General features: G+C 39.2%; 3 protein-coding genes and 2 non-coding genes across 9 annotated transcripts in view; 3 read left to right on the top strand and 2 right to left on the bottom strand.

Annotated features, from left to right (window-relative positions):
* Positions 1 to 147: 147 nt before the first annotated feature.
* LOC111340088 (ras-related and estrogen-regulated growth inhibitor) lies at positions 148 to 11,646 on the bottom strand. Its single transcript, XM_022946872.2, has 5 exons — positions 11,483 to 11,646; positions 8,727 to 8,783; positions 6,844 to 6,917; positions 2,024 to 2,213; positions 148 to 1,630 (listed from the first exon to the last, which is right to left on the bottom strand). Exons 1-5 carry the CDS (start codon positions 11,547 to 11,549, stop codon positions 1,362 to 1,364), a joined length of 657 nt encoding a protein of 218 aa, XP_022802607.1. The 5' UTR covers positions 11,550 to 11,646; the 3' UTR covers positions 148 to 1,361.
* On the top strand, positions 3,363 to 6,712 carry LOC111340086 (kelch-like protein 12). Its single transcript, XM_022946869.2, has 3 exons — positions 3,363 to 4,851; positions 5,097 to 5,225; positions 5,348 to 6,712. The coding sequence occupies exons 1-3, from the start codon at positions 3,752 to 3,754 to the stop codon at positions 5,919 to 5,921; spliced, it is 1,803 nt and encodes a 600-aa protein (XP_022802604.2). The 5' UTR covers positions 3,363 to 3,751; the 3' UTR covers positions 5,922 to 6,712.
* Positions 11,647 to 13,266: 1,620 nt separating the features above from the next.
* Positions 13,267 to 13,378, top strand: Trnai-uau (transfer RNA isoleucine (anticodon UAU)). Its single transcript has 2 exons — positions 13,267 to 13,304; positions 13,343 to 13,378. It is a non-coding gene; the product is annotated as a tRNA-Ile (tRNA).
* A 1,339-nt stretch (positions 13,379 to 14,717) lies between these two features.
* Positions 14,718 to 14,829, top strand: Trnai-uau (transfer RNA isoleucine (anticodon UAU)). The gene is made up of 2 exons: positions 14,718 to 14,755; positions 14,794 to 14,829. It is a non-coding gene; the product is annotated as a tRNA-Ile (tRNA).
* A 379-nt stretch (positions 14,830 to 15,208) lies between these two features.
* The window catches only part of LOC111340085 (uncharacterized), a 10,234-nt gene continuing 7,217 nt past the window's right edge, over positions 15,209 to 18,225 (bottom strand). For all 5 annotated transcript variants that reach the window (XM_088735143.1, XM_022946868.2, XM_088735139.1 and 2 more), the window contains 4 exons: positions 17,679 to 17,937; positions 17,375 to 17,546; positions 16,677 to 16,900; positions 15,209 to 16,150 (listed from right to left, as the gene is read on the bottom strand). In XM_088735143.1, the coding sequence (XP_088591269.1) occupies positions 15,806 to 16,150; positions 16,677 to 16,900; positions 17,375 to 17,546; positions 17,679 to 17,937 (1,000 nt within the window). In that variant the 3' untranslated portion in view covers positions 15,209 to 15,805. The remainder of the gene's footprint in view (positions 16,151 to 16,676; positions 16,901 to 17,374; positions 17,547 to 17,678; positions 17,938 to 18,225) is intronic.

Below are 18,225 nucleotides of genomic sequence, written 5' to 3'. Positions count from 1 at the left end.
GAGGGGTGAAGGAGTGGTTGGTTAAACACTGCAATTTAGACTAAGATCAACGTAGGAACGGAAGAGAGCGTAAGTGTCATAAAGACAAATGATTGAAGCATTCACTACCGTTAGGTCCCAACCTGTTGTGGTGGCGTTAAGGATATATTCTCAATAACTTTTATTAATGCGGAGTAAGTGATCTGTTACCAGTTTGAAGCTCGTCCATGTAGGGGAACTGAGGATCTTTAATGTCTTCACTCGGCGTGCAATAGAGAACTATGCCCACCGTGCAGTGCACATTCTAAGCAATTAGTGGATCTATTGACGACATACGTGGAAAAATTGCAGTTATTTTTCTATAAATATCACCAGCTTTTTATAGCCATTTAGTTCATGGCAGATGTCAACTAATTTTAGTTGCGACAAATTGGCTTAAACAGGCTTCATTGGAATTTCTAAATGCACTTAGTTCTTTGCTTAATGTTCAAACTATTTTCTATACTGAGCGCGGCATAATACCTTGACTCCCACACCGCTCAGGAAATCTGAATGACGTGAGGTGATCTTAGGCTGTTACGACGCTAGTTCCCAACGTTTCCCTTTTGCTATTGATGGACTATTATTTTTTTATCCAGTTAACTTTTTCTTAATGTCACGTATACATGCGGCGTATGAAATCAGTAGTAAGAGCATAACACTGTACTAAGGTCAACAGGTTTGTTTTATGGGAGTAGCGGATTTAACAGGCTCTCCAATAACAAAATTCTCCGCTTTTCAAAGCCCTTCTTGTGGTTTGCTGGGATTTTTGACAAAATAGCTATCAGAACGTGAATTTCGGCCTTGATAGTGGTATAGAAGCCTGATCAGTGCGGTTTGATGACTTTTTTTTTTCCTAGTAAACTTCGTTTCATAAAATAGTGAACAGGAAAATAAACAATCGATCACAACTGACTACCCTTTTGTAGATCATTGCGTTTAGACAACGTCACGGTAATTCCGAGAGAATCCTTAAGTTTCTTTTGGGGTATCATTATAGCTGGTTAAATCTCGTAGGGAACTTGTGTATCTCGGCCGAGGGAAGTTGAAGGCACGAAAAGTCTTATCAAGCTATTCCTTGTCAAGTTTGATATCTCACTTAAAACGCCATTTTCCAAACGCTGATTTGGTTTTGAGTACTCTTCTACCCCAAGCTCATGTACTGAAGTATTTTGGATGGAAGGACAACTAGTTGACCGATTCAGATAGACCTAGACTTTCAATTGACAATGTAGACGATGTTTTACTGCTGTTTTGTGAGGGTGAAAGACGGTGGTTTTCTTGAGGAAATTCCAAGTCATCTAAAATCAGTTCAGTCAACAGAACTTCGTTGAAGTTTAATATCAAAGTGTGTCTGCTCGTCTTGGACTTCTCTTTTTCTCGTTTTTCCAATTGAAAAGAGAATTTCCAAATTTCTGTTTCTTCTTCTCTATTTGTGGATTGGTGTTTTTGCGCTTTTCCTTCTCCTGTCGCAAATATTTCTTGTGAAGAGCCACCCTTCGGAAGACAACGTTCAATGCCTCCTGAACATTATCGTAATTTTCTGCAGCGGAAACTTCGAAGAACATACATCCGAGCTGTTCGGCAGCCGATTGGCCCTCCTTTGTGGTTACTGAAAAACATATATAAATTAAGGATGAGGGGCAAGTCAACGTTTGGGTCAGGCAATATTTTGTGGTAATCTTTTGAAGGCACAATGGGTCAGAATTTCAAAAATTCATTTCCGGACGTTCAGAAAACCCACTAAGAGTTAATGATCGATAGTTCTCATTTTTTTGCTGCGAGCCTTAAGTACTTTCTGTATCATTGTATTTATTTGAATGCCGTTTAACATTTGTCTACCGTTTCCACTGCTAGGGTCATCTCAAAAGTTTCGTGACTTTCTAAGTTTCACTGATCATCACGAAATAGTTTCGGTCATGGATGACAGATTTTTTTAGGTTTCAATCTTCGCACTCGACCGGTTTTTCGTCTGAGGAGATTGTAAAGACATCTGCTCTCTTACCTTTTCTGAAATGCTCTAGATCTATCTTGTTTCCCACCAGAGCGACATGCAATTCGTCTGTACCTTTGCCGTCGTAGATTGCTTCAACCAGTTGTATGGCATTGTTAAAGCTGTTTTTGTCTGTGATAGAATACACCACGAGAAAAGCGTCCGCCCATTTGATGTCTTTATCAACTTGAGATGTATCGCTCTGTGGTGGAGGGAACAAGAGCTCAGTGGAAATGAGAAAAAAAAAATTCTATAGAGGCCTATACAAGAATCAACCAAATGGACCACACCGTCTGAGGTTATTGCAGCTCTCACAGCATGAAGTAATGAGAGAATTGCTTCACCCCCTGGATGGGATGCTCATCATCACGGGTTACCTCCACGTGCTATGGAAACATGGCACGTGAAAGTAATACCTTGTTATTCAAGTACCCGTCTGTAAATTCTTGGTATATAGTCTCTTCTATTTTGACCAAAATGTTTGTGCAGAATTGTCTTGCAGTTTATACTGATTGCAGACTGAATTCACGCACATTTGTGGCATAGATTCATTATAACAATATAACGTGGTATCATTTGACTTTGAAATAGTTTGTCAGCAATTCGAGAATATTTGAGTTGACTACACAAAACACCATAAGCGTTCGTCTTGAATCCACTTAATTTTGACAGAGTTTGCGGTTGTTTATATTTAATACGGCGTTGTTGTACAAAGAAGATTTAATTTCGCGAGTAGAGTTCCCAGCATCCCTAGAGTTTTGTCTGGAAATCTTTTTCTTGTTTTCGTTGTGGAGCAGTATTGTCCAATTTACGAAGATATTTTACACGATCATATTCGAACATAATCTTTTTTCTCGTGTTTTCCTCCTATATATTTTCCTCTTCAAGTCCAATAAAGCCACCGCTGATATTTAGTGGATAATACGGTTTTTCCGGGGAACACGCCTTTTTGACCTTTACTGTCAAAAACTGCTATAATCGTCACAAGGTCAAGAAGAAGAATTTTGCTTAAGGATTTATTTCTTTAGAAAGGTTAATTCAGTGGCTTCCCAGGATATTTTGTGGACGAAATGTCAAATGCGGCAGTCTATGAATTTTTAACGTCACGCATGCACATAACCTTTTTTTTTTCCTAAGTCTTACTGAATTATAAAAACTACTATGTCTGAAAATGAGTTTCGACTTGCAATAAGTAAGCATATTTCGAGTCAATGTTATTTCGATCACTCCGGTCGCAAAAATCGAAATATGCGTTGAACATCAAATTCGTGTCAATGATTATTCACTTTCTTACCAAATTTTATTTGCATATTTCAAAACGCAAAATCTCCGCGGTTGACGTATTTGTAATTGTGATGCCTTTTTTTTTTCTTGACTTCCGTTGGCAGAACATCTTCATCCCATTATCGAGGTGTATGGTTGGTTTTTTTAACTTACAAGCTAAACGGACGCTTTTTTAGCGAATTTATTTTCATCAGAAAGCTCTGTGAAAGCAATGCTCATATCCAAATATGGATAGTGACACCTGCCACGTGTCTCAGAAAGGCCATGACGTTTTAAAATGGTTTTCTCAACGTGATATTTATTTTTAAAAATCGGAAGTCTCTTGTCGACATTTGGATCACGAGAAAATTTTTCTCAGCGACTTAAGCGAAGGTCGTAGGAGGACTCTGCGTCATAATTTTTTTTTTCTCTGAATTTCACCGTTTCAGTCAAAGTGATTACCAGAATCGAAAGTGTATGTTCCAAACACATGTAAAACCATTAAACAAAATAATGGATTTGAAAGAAACAGACAGACATCTCCGCCAGCCACGAATTACCTACGAAGAAAATCTTTACAAGAGAATGGACGACTTTCGTCGACAGGATATATTGTGCGATACAATTCTTCAAGTGGACGGACAAGAATTCCCAGCGCACAAAAACGTCTTGGCGGCAGGTAGCGAGTATTTCCTCGGCTTGTTTACATCCGACATGAGAGAAAAACATCAAGATGAGGTCAAACTCGAAGGATTTCAAGCCTTTATAATGAATGATTTGCTCCATTACATATATACGGGAGAAGTTGAGATAACTGATGAGAATGTCAAAGAACTGGTTTTCGCTGCGGATTACCTGTTAATCACAAGCTTGAAAGTTAAAGGGAGTGAATACCTAGAAGGGATTTTAAATCCTTCAAATTGCCTGTCAATGAGAGCGTTTTCAGAGAAATTTGATTGTGAAGAACTCATAGACAAGTCTGAGAACTTTATTCTTGAGAACTTCGTGGCTGTTTCGAAATCAGAGGAATTCCTGCATCTTCGTCTCTGCGAAACTGAGAAACTCATTTCCTTAGACGATATCATTGTCGAGACAGAGGAGCAGGTGTACGAAGCGGTCATTTCGTGGGTCAAACACGACGAGGATAAAAGGAGAGAGGATTTCCCGCGGTTGCTTTCTAAGGTTCGCTTGGGTTGCATGTCAAAATATTACATAGCAGAATACGTTGAAACGGAAGAACTGGTAACCAACAACCTCGAATGCACAAAGCTTCTTTACGAAGCTATGAAGTCATATGCGTTACACGGACCTCAAGGACACCCAATCAGGGATATCTGCAAGATACGGAAATGTTTGAATTTCAATGTAGACGCCATCATTACCATCTGGGGACCTGGAGACGAACTGCGTTCCTCGACTCAGTGTTACGTGCCATCTGTCAATCAGTGGTACAATTTGGCGCCAATGTTAATCCCGCGCTTCAGTCACGGTGCTGTGGCGTGCGAGGGGTTTATTTACACAGTGGGAGGAGTCTCCCTTAATGGACATCTGTCAAGCATGGAGAGATATGACTACAGGTAGGTTGTTTTCAAGTATTTAATTGTTATTTGCTTACAGTGGGAGTGACGCAGTGGCCTTTTGGTCAACGCAAATGACTCCAGGAGGTCTAGATGCGAACCATGACCGCATCAATCCAGCAAACTGTTTTAGAACGGCCTAAGAAGATGTCAGGGGGTGGGGGAGGTAAGAGTTACCAACATTAAGAAGCTAAGCTCCTCGTTATAAAACAACTTTGATGTTTCTTTGCTTGTGAATTTCATAGAACAAACACTTGGGCAGGAGTAGCACCAATGGCTAAGGAAATCTCTGCTCTTGGTGTGGCCGAACTTAATGGATATTTATATGCAGTGGGTGGCTGGCACAGAGGAAGACCGCTTAACTCCGTTTTGAGGTAATCGAAAACGTCCTGATTTATTATAAAAATATTGATTATTGTTGGCCAGGTAATGTGTAAAGAATATTGTGTTCCTTTAAAAGACTGAGGTAAAAACATGGGACTTATTTTTTTTGTAGGTATTACCCGAACTCAAATATCTGGGAAGCGGTCGCCCCCATGACATCAAACAGAGGTGGTCCATGTGTCGTATCTGATAAATACCTTTACGCCATTGGTGGAAAAACAGAAAACAACAATGCTAATGACCCGTTCAAGTATCTGAGCACGGTTGAAAAATATGATCCCAGAACAAACACTTGGACCATGACTACGCCGATGCAGGCCCGTAGAGCATACGCATGCGGAGTGGCTGTCGGAAGAAATCTTTACATAGTAGGAGGAACCCAAGATGATTTGTACTCGTCACACAGCTCTTGTGAGGCTTTTGACATAGAGAATAACACCTGGACATACATAGCTAATCTGTGTATATCAAGAGCGTTAGCAGGGATAGCTTTTGTAGGAAATCATATCTATGTCCTCGGAGGAAAGAAAAATTCCCGTGAAAGAACGGACAAAGTAGAGTTTTATGATATCGATCTTGACGAGTGGAAGGTTGTGGGGTCGGTACCTAACTGTATGGGGGGAATACAATGCTCAGCTGTTTCCCTTTCCACCCAATTTCTCAACTCTCTGACGAAGATTACATGAGATTTATTTTTGTCTTTCTGTATACCTCTGACAATAACAGGCTATCTTTTAACGTCACAACCTCTCAACCTCTCTCTAATTATCGAACTGCTTTTTGAGATTATAACCCTTTTTTCATAGGTGCTGCAAGAGCGTTCTGCTAAACAATCGCATGGCTCTCGTGAGAGCAAAATTCTTTGATGCGTAATCATGTAATTGTACTTTAGACTAGATGCACGACCCCATAAGCACTAGCTTTAACTATCATCGTGCCGAAATAAAGTGGATGTGTGTATGTATGCATATGGAGGCATGGACATAACCTTGAATGAGGACTGATGACTTAGCTATTTACGCTCGTCGTCATTTTCAACTTAGAGCCGTAACCGTTTTAATGAAAAACCCAATCATTTTGGAACAACGATTTTTCGAAACTTGAAAACATAAAAAAGAATGATGTTTCTTTTTGTACGGGGCCTGAAATATAAATATCACAGGGTGGTCTCAATCTACGTGAATGCCGGCATGTATAGAAGAAATTAGGTATTATTGGCAAAGCTATGAAATCTCTATATAAGAGTATTTATGTACATAAGCATGAAATGAGTCCAAATAACCAGTCATAGAGTAAAATTCGATGATTTACCTTTTATAGCGAGGCATATGAGACGAACACTAAGATTTACTGATTATTAAGAGCGTCCTAATAGATGTATAGTTTAAAAAAGCGACATAGGAACAACTATGTTTTGAAGTACCCACAAATTAAATGAGAAACTGTTAGCGTCACCTAATAAAAAATGATGATTAAATTCAGTCTTTTGTTAGAAGTAAGCCCACTTTAAATCAAAGCATCACCCACGCTTGATTGATGATTGGTAAACAAGAGCAGTCTTTAAAACTTAACGAAGCCGTCAGATAAACCTGCAGAATACATGCATACCTTTTCTATGGCATCACGAAGCTCAAATGTCAGAACTTCATCGCCCAGCTTGATTTTATGACTGTAGGTTAGTTCTGAAATAAAGAATTAGAGAACAAATGTTTGTTGCAAAAGACTTGAAAAGAATGCGAACAATTATACAAGGGTAAAATTTTCACAGTATGAATTATCATAAACTGACTTGTACAAAATCCGTTGATGTTTATTTAAGGATACTTTGATCTGTTCTCTGAACTGAGAGCTTATGCTCATGATTTAGGTTTGAGGCTAATGAAAATTCTTTACTTTATTGTGAAAGAAGTTCTGCTTGGTTTTTTGATCAATTCCCGCAGGCAGACGAATAAACGTAAGGGAGTAGTGGCGTCCTTATTTACATTACCATGGAGACGTCTGTACTGAAGCGAACGAAGATCTCATCATTGTGTGGTTTAATCCACTTTAGCAGAGCATTGAATGTTCATTACGCAGCTTAATGCCAGGAAATGAGCAATTATTGAGATAAACCTCTGGCGTTGCTGAGTTGCTAACAACAATGCTATTTCAGTAATGCTGGAAAGTTGAATTCATTCTTTGATTCTCTTTTTCGGTTTCCATTGAGCTCCAGGAATTTGTCTATTCGATCACTTAAACTCAATAGAATATCACAAGTTGCATGTGTTATGTTGTTTAGTAAATACAGAGAGTTGGAATCATTCAACTCATTTCTCAACGCTTGAATATTCAATGAGAGAATTCAAGCAATTAGCCAATTTACCCGACAAACTCCATCTCCGTGTCGACTTGTTACATGTTTCATTCCATGAATTAATCTTAGCCGTGAATTTTGGCCAAAATAGGTAAAAAATGCAGAGCATGAATCGAATTCACTAATGATGTGCGTGTTAGTTGTCTAGTAAATTAACAAACAGTAAACGATATGGTTCAGAGAACAAGTGCATTAACGCACAAGTGAGTCAGTCGGTGGCCAATATAACGTTTAACGGTCGGTTGGCCCAGACAGAGCGACCAAAACGAGTTGTCGCCCTCATTAGTCAGACTAAAAGCTGTCTACGAACATTTTTGAACAAGTCTGTTTATGCATAATGAGGAAGAACAATCTGTGATGTCAATCGAAAATGAACCCTAAGAAGTAGAAATACGAGCCTGTATTAGGCGTTCAGTTAATAAACGAGACGCGATGTTAGCGTAGAGCTCAGACGGAAAGAGATTTAGGAGTTTAAGCACGAACGTTTTGAGGTGCGGACAGCAGCCGTAAGTTGAAAGTTTTCCTTTCTGTTGCTCATGACAGCCTTTTAGTTAGCATATTTTGGTGTAAAATGTTAAAATGACGGCCTTCTAATCGATCCATTGGCGTCAAAACACGCCAGAACTAGTTCCATTTTTTCCCCGGTTGCCGTCCACTGCGTCTCAAACACGTCCCTGCCTAAGTTCACTAAAGTTTGGGTTCGATCGCGACCCATCCCAAACCTCTCCAACCTCCCCTCGCCCCCCCGCCTCCCCCCCTCCATATCGTGTCACAATACCGACTGAACACCTAAAACAGACTGAACAAAATACCCTTGTCATTTTAAAAGTTTAGATTCACCCACATAGACCTGTGTTTGATTTGATCCTCAGTGTGGCCATACAATTTGTAATTTAATTAACCTGCGTGTCACCTAGTGGATTAAAAAGAGCATGGAGCCTAACTAAAGTGATCACTTTAGGAGTGCGTGCGAAAGTTGGGAGGAAATTCTTAGCAAATTTTCTCACATCTCATAAACTAAGGGGTACCATTTCTAAACAGTTCAATTCAAACAGTGAAAAAGAATGTTCATCTATTTGCGTCGCAAAGCAACGACGCATATTGTTAAATTCTTATAATCAATGACTTCTCTACTTACGCATAAGTGACTGATATTCGCCAATGAATCTCTTCGTCAGAAAACGAACTGTTAAAGCTGTTGATAAAAATGATGTAAAATGTTAAGACTATTATAACAGAAATTTTAAAGAAAGTTAAAACTATAGAATTTCTCTTCCCCTTTTGTCCAGGTGGAACTTCTTTTGCTTGAGAGTCGTACAGCTCAAAACCAGACTTATCACATTTACCGCCGCCCAGTTAGCCCAATGGATAGTGCGCTGGACTGTTGTGCGGGAGGTCGAGGGTTCGAGCCCCGGCCGGACCAACACTCAGGGTCTTAAAATAATTGAGAAGAATTTGCTACCTTTCAGTAACATCAAGAAATGGTTAGATAATCTAGTCTTCTCGGATAGGGACGAATAAATGGAGGTCCCTTCTCCTGCAGGGTTAGGGGTAGAAGACGTTAATTTCCCACGCGCGAAATTACTGTGTGATGGATGTCCTCCCCTGGGGTGGGATGGTGGGTTTGTATTGTTGTGAAGGCGGTAAGTTAGATAACTCGTTGGGTTAATTACGTCACCTTCGTTAAATAAAGAATATTGTACTGTTGTATTGTTTTACTTTCCAGTCGTTTTAAAAGGGCTCCAACCTATTAATCATCAAACTAAATTTCATTATAAACCTTACATCTGCGAGCGCACTTTGTTTGTTCGATGGTAAACAATTCTATGATTTATCGACATTGCGTATTTGACGCTTGTTTACTTCTCCTCCGCCAAAATTAGAACTTTTTCAGGTGAGGAACGTCCGTTTGTCGCTTAGCAACGAGGGAAATTTCTGCGACATCCAAATCACACGCATGCAGATGTTACTCCTTAACTAAGTTCACGCGGAAACTTGCGATTAGGTTACACCAGTTTGCGAGAATGAAAAACGTCGTAACAAGTGTACAGACTATCGAACCTTAAAATTCCAAGATCTGATTGTTAATTCTTCCCTCTAACTGCTACACATTTCCTTGTAAATTAGTGATAAGAATTTGGTGTTAGATCAAGACAACGACTTCTACTAGATAAGTTTAGATATTCTCATTACCTGTTTGCTCGCTAATGTACGGGTATTACAAGGAGAAGTTTCATGTTAATCACTTCTGGAAGTTAAAGGGTTAAATATGAAATAACTGAGAAAATACGAGCGCTCTGATTGCTCGTATTGCTCAAACCCACCAGAAATGTTTGGAAATCACTCGCCTCCGGCTCGTGCTCGCGATTTACAAACTTTTCTCGTATTTTCCCAACATTCTGCATGGTTTATTACGCCGGTAAAAAGATAAAAAGTGCGTTCTATTGCTTAAAAAACTACTACAAGGTCGGTGAAGTTTGTAATGTTTATTGTCATCGGAAACCAAATTAATTTTCTCTTCTTACTTCATTTCTCTAAAAATTCACCGGCTCGATGAGAGGAAAGAAAGATGCTAGAAAGTGTCAATGATGTTAATTTCAAGCTAACAGCATATGGTAATCTTATCGAATTCCAGTGTGCGACACGTTATGTTTGTGTTCTGGTCAAGAAACCATAGTTGATTTCTCTCGGGGGGTATAGTGGCCCATAAGTGCAAAACACAACACAAACACTGAAAACACAACACACACAAACTGAAAACACAAAACACTCGCTAAAAACCCTACAAACTTATTTGAAACACAATACATTTATCTGAAACACAACACATTGTGTTTTGCAATTATTGGCCACCGTACCCACTATTTTTCCAGAAGAACAGCTATGAAATGTGTGTCATCAGTAATAACAAGGCCAGGAAGATTTAGAATTTATTTGCGAGATGTCCGTCTAATTGATTTACGGAAGATGACGATCGGTGAATTGAATTTACTAACTGAGAGCCGTAGAAAACAGCACGAGTCAAATTTGTTGTCGATTGGCTTCAAACAATATCATTAAATCTAGCAGACAAATAAAGTGATCTTTAAATCGATCAAATCTGCGATCAACAAGTGAAACAACGGTCGTCCTATAAAAGTGCATTTCATTTAAGTCAACTCGTAATATTCTTCCTTAATCCTGACCGCAATCGCTGAACTTATAAGAGAATGACTAACATGACATTCACATGTGCACCGGTTAATGCGATACATAACTATCAGTAGATTAAGGGTCGAAACACAAACAGATAAAATCAATAGAAACTCGTTAGCAGTTTCGTAACTGTTTTGTTAACGAATAGTTTCAACAAAGGGTCCTGAAGTATTGTCTAGAGAAGTTCACTTTCAGATAGCTAGTGATTCTATATATGGATAAAAATAAACGGGACTTAATTTTTTTATGCGGAATAAATACCATATAATCTGTACACGTTGAATTAATTTGCGCTTAACAATGGATCAGTTTCAAATGCCGTATGCAGAAGGATATTGAGCGTAAATTGGCTCCAAATGCTATCAGCAAACTTTGCTGGAAAATAAAAAGTCACAAAGCTCAATTCCGCATAGAGTGACCATAGAGGTATTTTTGAAAATAATTGCGCGCGTAACACAGAGAGGTGAAACGATTTAATTTGGCTTGACCAACTCTCTCCCTCGCGGAGTAGCACGGTTGTGTGTAAAGGATTGCGGTTTTATCAATTAACGTGATAACTATTGGCTGCTCTCTTATGGGAAATAAATCTTTTCTGTTCCCTCATACTCATAAAGTGTAACATTAAGCTCCAGATCGTCCAAACAGTCCTCTATCATTGCATCATTTTAACGGATTTCAAAGATAATGCGTTTCTCGTACCTGATTTGCCGACTGCTTTGCTTCCTAAAGTCAAGAATCTTGCCTCAGCCGGTACCAGGGAATTCATCTGTGATTCTCTTGCATGTCCGCAAACGATCTGAAAGTTACTATCGATACTTGTTTTGGCGAAAAGCAACCTTTCACATTCCTCTCTTAGCTCACACTATGTTTCATGCCCGCCAGCTACACATTGAAAGCATTTTTGACAAGCTTATTGTTAGAAATAATACATCTTTGTCAATACTGATAAGTTTACGGCCATTCCCGATGGCAGGGGGCTGATTAAAACAGATTTTTTGTTTCTTGTACCAACAGTGTCTAAGGGATGTACATTCCTTGTAGCACATTTGTTTAGCAATCAAAAGTTAAAATTCGCCGAGTCTCTATGACAGAAAAGTTACTTTTTTCGTAGCGCGCCTGCATAATTCAGTATACTCTTTAATAATAGGTTTTGCTTGTATTTACATTTTAAAGCGATAACATCTTAATTACTGATGATTACCGGTGATTTTAATGGCATTACCAAAAACGAAAAATATCAATAGCCGTTAACATAAGTAGTAAAATGAACTACAAACGAAACCTCCCTTATTTTGATTTGGTAGATGTAATGAACCATATGTTTTAGAAACGTTCTAACCACACGAGAAAATCACAAACATCGAATAGTCTAAGACCAAGTTGTACGTTTACTTTTGATTACTGAAATAGGTTTCTATGAAGTAGAATTCACAACATCGCTGACAGCGCCCGTGGGAAATAGGAAGCGCACCCCGTGTTCTGATTGGCTTTGCGAGTGGGCAAGATAGGCCCATCTCGCCTGCTCGAATCGCCAGCATTGATCCCGCGCACTGATGTAAAATTGAACTAGTACTAAGTTCGTAATTCTTGGACAATGTCAGTGATGGAGACGCAAAAAGCAGCAGAAGATAGTTGAAACAAAGAAAACAGAAACGACTCTCGTGAGTCTATTGTGCTAAAAACACAGTTGGCTTTCTTTCTTGGCTCTCGAAGTAAACAAGTCATTCTTAATTCTTAATAAAGCGAAATTTTTTGCAATGTAATAAATCCTTTATTGACCAAGCTTGTTCGGTCAGGATGGCTGGACATTACCCTCGTAATTTTTTTTTCAAAAAATGCAAAGAAAGGACTGGGCCAATATCCAGCCATCTTGTCCGCACGCTTGGTCAATAAATGCAAATATTTTGTCTTTTCTTGGACCACATGGTCTAATTTGGAGAAAGGCCGAGAGGGTTGTGGTCCACGCTTTTTTCTGATTGTTGTTTTTTTTTCTTTTCACTTTTCTGTGAAGTGTACGTTGATGAGCTGTTTGTATGGAGTCAATGAAGCGTTTGCCTGCCCCTAGGCATATAGGAAATATGGCTGACTTCACGAGCGGGTACAATGGCGCGCATCCTGTGATCTAGCTATTCGAGGAACAAGACAAGCTCTTTCCGATCCCTCAGGATTTCTCCCCTAGTCCCTCGTCGCAAAATTTTAAGTGAGTTTCATTACTGGGATCTTAATCCATTAAATAAATCCTTTACTTATTTTACTTCTCAGAGATGGCTGAATTTTGTCCTAATGCTAAAGAGATCTACTTAAAATTTAATTTACTAGTAGTCCAATTTTCTTGCCATCTCGAAGAGCGTTTCTATCCACCAAAAGGCAATCATTGCTGGTAATGCAGGAGTCTTCCAAATAGAACTTTCCATTTAGTCGTAAACTGAGGTATTTTTAAAATGCTATTCATATATGCCATGAATCACTTCCCAGATTACCCGGCTCCCGTAGCACAGTCGGTTAGAGCGTCGTACTTATAAGCAGTACCGGCGTAATGCTACCATTGGTGCTGAAGTAATGCGAAGGTCGGGGGTTCGAGGCCCCCCGGGAGCACAGTTTTTGTTAATTAACCTTTCCAGACCATTCAAGAACTCTTCCATTTTGCAACAAGCTTAGAAAAGTATGATCTATTGGAGGAAAATCACATAAATGACGTAAACATCATTTTGCTTCTTCACCTCCTTTAATCGATAGATTGTCGTGCCATCAGCTCGGGCGGTAAGAACGTTATAAGTAATGCCGCCTCAATCTGCCGCTGACAACAGTGTTAAAGTAATATGAAGGTCAGGGGCTCGAAACGTCGAGGTTTTTAAGGTTGAAATAGTTCGCAATGACTTGACGCCCGACGTTGCTGATCGTGCAACATGGAAATGAAAAAAAAAAGCTAACCCCGCCAGCATTATCATTAGACAAAATATATAAGAAATGAACTTTCATAAATGTCCACTGTTTTAATTAAAAAGCAAATTACTTTATGTTTCTAATTACTATTTCCTGTCTCCGTAGTAACAATTAATATGGAAACAAACACGATGTGGGGTCACTTTGATATCCTCCAAAATTTCCCTGACTCACCAATCATCTGAAATAACTGAAGAAAATTAAAATAAAACGGGTATGGCAGAAGTAGCTTTGGTAGTTCAGTTATTTCACTGCTGAATGATCTATATGCCTCTATTAACTGATAGACAAACTCTGACTGGGAGTTATCTGAGTGAACTGTAGTTGCTACAGTTACTGTTTCTGAGCCTCACTTTTACAATTTTTGTTGCCAACATTTTGTGAAATGTGCTTTTGGCGGGTGTTACCTATATTTACATCGAGGTACAATTAAATTATCTCCATCAATTCTTGATGCTCTCAGTAAAACGAACATATTGGCGGGGGACACACACGAAAACTTTCTTTGTGACCTGCACCACGGTCCATGTGGAAACACTTTAAGTTCGTTGAAACTCTCTTACAATAATGGCCTTGAATACACTTTTGTATCCTTGAAGCATTTATATATCAAGGCTTCTTTTTCCGTGTTCAATAATGTCTTTGTTGCTTTAGAAACATAAGTTCTAAGCCTGACTTAAATACGGAGTTGGGATTTCCCTCTTAGTCCCTCGTCCCCATAATTTTAAGTGAGTTTCATTACTGGGATCTTACTCCATTAAATAAATCCTTTACTAATGCTCAAAGATATCTACTTAAAATTCAATTTACCCGAGTAGTCCGACCGATTTCCTTGCCATCTCGAAGAGGGTTTCTATGCGCCAAAAGTCAATCATCAGTTCATCACTGGTAATGCAGGAGTTTTCCAAATAGAAATTTCCGTTTAGTTATAAACTGAGGTATTTTTAAAATGCTATTCATATATGCCATGAATCACTTCCTAGATTACCCGGCTCCCGTAGCACAGTCGGTTAGAGCGTCGTACTTATAAGCAGTACCGGCGTAATGTTACCGTTGGTGCTGAAGTAATGCGAAGGTCGGGGGTTCGAGGCCCCCCGGGAGCACAGTTTTTGTTAATTAACCTTTCCAGACCACTCGAGAACTCTTCCATTTTGCAACAAGCTCAGAAAAGTACGATCTATTGAAGGAAAATCACATGAATGACGTAAACATAATTTTGCTCCTTTATCTTCTTCAATTGATAGATTGCCGTGCCATCAGCACGGGTGGTAGTAACGTTATAAGTAATACCGGCTCAATCTACCGCCGACAACAGTGTTGAAGTAATATGGAGGTCAGGGGCTCGAGGCGTCGAGGTTTTAAGGTTCTAAATAGTTCGCAATGACTTGACGCCCAACGTTGCTGATCGCGCAACAGAGAAATGAAAAACGAACTAAGCTAGCCTCGCCCGTATTATTTAGACCAAATACATAAGAAATGAACTTCCAGAAATGTTCACAGTTTTAATTAAAAAGCGATTTTTCATCATGTTTCTAATTACTACTTCCTGTCTTCGTGGTCAGTGATAGTTAATAGGGAAACAAAAACGTACTGGGGTCACTCTTATATCCACTGACTGTGGTTTAAAATTTCCCTGACTCACCAATCATCCAAAATAAGAAAATGCAGATAAATTGGGTATGGCAGAAGTAGCTTTGATAATTCAGTTATTTTACTGCTGAATGATCTATTTGCCTCTTTTAACTGATAGACAAACTCTGACTGGGAGTTATCTGAGTGAACTGTATTTGCTACAGTTACTCTTTCTCTACCTCATTTTTCAATTTTTGTTGCCAACTTTTTATGAATTGTGCTATTAGTGGGTGTTACCTTTATCTCTATTTACATCGAGATACAATTCAATTATCTTCAGTTTTGTTGCTCTCAGTCAGAACGGATATATTGACGGGGGACACACACGAAACCTGTCTTTGTGACCTCGAGTAACATACCACGGTACTTATGGGAAAAATTCAAGTCCGTTAAATGTCTCTTACAGTAATAGCCTTGATTCCCTATTGTATCCTTGAAGCATTTATATCAAGGCTTCTTTTTCCGTGTCCAATAATGTCTTTGTTGTTTTAGAAACATGAGTTCTAAGCCTGACTTTAGTTCGGAGTCTGACGGTAGATATTGGTCCTCAACTAACTCATCTTCAAAGTCAGCTTCAGTGAGTTCCACCTCATCTTCTGAAGTGGTGAAGCTACTTCTCCGTGAGGACGCCGTGTAAACTTGTTCATCCAGTGAATCTACTTTGATCCCATCTCGGTTTGACCTGATATGTTTAATTACAACTATACCGACCACTGCCCCCAACACCACGATACCTAGGACGATCCCAGCTGTTGTTACAACTATTGAGGTCGTATTCTCGCGTTCGGGGACCTGAAAATGAAAACATGACATGTCACACGTGGTTCAATTCTCAATCAGTCAGTCAGTCAGTCAGTCGATCAATTATTTGGTAGGTCAGAAGCCGGTCAGTCACGCCAGTCAGTCACTCAGTCAGTCAGTAGTCAGTCGTTAGGCCAATCAGTTAGTCAGTCAGTCAGTCAGTTAGTCAGTCAGTCAGTCAGCTTGTCAGCTTAGTTAGTCTAAGCAGTTATTCTATTAAATTGCTAAATTCATTTTGACTAATACAATCGATCATTTTTATGGTAGCTCAAATCATAGCACGACACTGTAATTTGGCAGATTAGTGGTTTCACATTGAAAAGTGGCGATAATCAGTTTTCCGTTGGCGATGAATACTTGGGAATCGAGGGGAAAAAGTTATCATTAAGGTGTAGGGGCATTTTACGCCTTTCACAGTGAGCGCTAGTCAAATGCCCCATTATGTCTCGGCCGGGATTGGCTGCCGGGATTGGGATGGGGAGCAATTAAAAGTATGAAAAGCAATTGTTTAACTTACCCTGATAGTTTTAATGATCGTCTTTGTCCTCTCATTTTTGTTTGTTTCTTTGTTATGCGAAGCAGTACTCGCAAGGAATGCGTCCATCATTTTCTCGGAGTTTCGTAATTTTTCCAGTTCCTCCAGTTTATCGACTTGCTTATCTTCCGACTTCGTCTTGTGCTTTTTGAATCCATCTTTGTGAATGACATTCTTGGAGGAAGATGAGTTATTACTTTTTTTATCTAAGAAGACAAGACAACACGTTAGTGTAACAGAACAACACTTAAACTAAGGTCGTGGTGCTCTAGCCGCGAGGGTAAAGTGAAGAAAGACAAAAATTCATAACTTTCAGACGCTCATTTATGCAGTAATGTTGGATGGTACCTTTAAGATGCACCATCAAATTAATAATTCTTAAGCCAGATTTGGTTGCACTGATCGGCTTGACTAAAAAAACTTGCTAGTTTCATGAATTGTGCATACGTAAAAACATTCAGCTTATTATTCAACTCATCTTTATTGATAACACTGCGCAGCTCACCGGCAGTTTATTGTTTGCGTGGGACACACCTTTTTTGGTAACGGACTTCCTGAAAACGAGGTATGAAGCTTTCCTGTACTCTCTGCGGTTAGTAGGTTACAAATAAATTCAAGGATATGAATTGAACAGTATCTATCTTCCGGTGAGAAGGAAGACTCAGACAATTTTTCTTTACCTGGCACCAAAGAGTTCTTTTGTCCCTTCGGTGTATAGTAACATAGAAAAAACATGTGGTCTTTTTCTGCTCGGTGTATGCCGAACGGGAATTCACCACCCTCATAATCGATATTGCCTCGGTCCTCGTCATCAAATTTGACGAACTCTGTCTCCACTCTCATCCCCTTAACCTAAAGATAATGATTACAAAATAAACAAATAAATTTAATTTAAATTTGTAGTTCTGCTCTTTGATACCACTACTTGTACTTGAAAAGTTTGTGTAAATGTTTGTAAAATGTTGTTTCTTTCTGAAAACTCACCTTCTGGCAAAGATAAGAGTCGTAAGCAAATAGGAAGAACGGGGCTTTGTTTGGCAAAGTGATCTCTTTGCCGGCAGAACCAGTAATACTGCAGCAGAAGAAAATCTTGGTGTCTTCGTTGAAAAGACCTTCGGGTAACTCTCCGTCTTTGGAATTTTTATTGTCTTTGTTCTCGTCATCCCATATGACAAATCCCTCGTCAAGGCCAGCAGGGCAGCGGGATCCCTTTTTATAAATGCAGTATTTTCCATCTGGCCATCTGGGAAAAAATTAATTGATCACAAGTTTTCAAACAGAAAAAGGAAACAACACAGAAACTAGCATCAGTACTCAACCCTTAAAGACCTAACATCAGTGTTCATATTCTCTATACTGTTCTTAATATATTTCCTAAGGTGCTGACAAGGAGAATTTGTTTAATAATCAAGAGCTTCTTCGGATGATGATCATTCCCTTTATTTTTGTGACCTTGGTGTTTGATTCAGGGGTAATATTAATATAATAATAGTTAACAATTATTCGCCGAAGGCGAGGTGAATATCGTCGA

Source organism: Stylophora pistillata, chromosome 1, assembly GCF_964205215.1.
Source record: "Stylophora pistillata chromosome 1, jaStyPist1.2, whole genome shotgun sequence".
In the NCBI taxonomy this organism is placed as follows: Eukaryota; Metazoa; Cnidaria; class Anthozoa; order Scleractinia; family Pocilloporidae; genus Stylophora; species Stylophora pistillata.
Note: the sequence above shows the minus strand (reverse complement) of the source record. Positions and strands in the feature narration are given on the sequence as shown.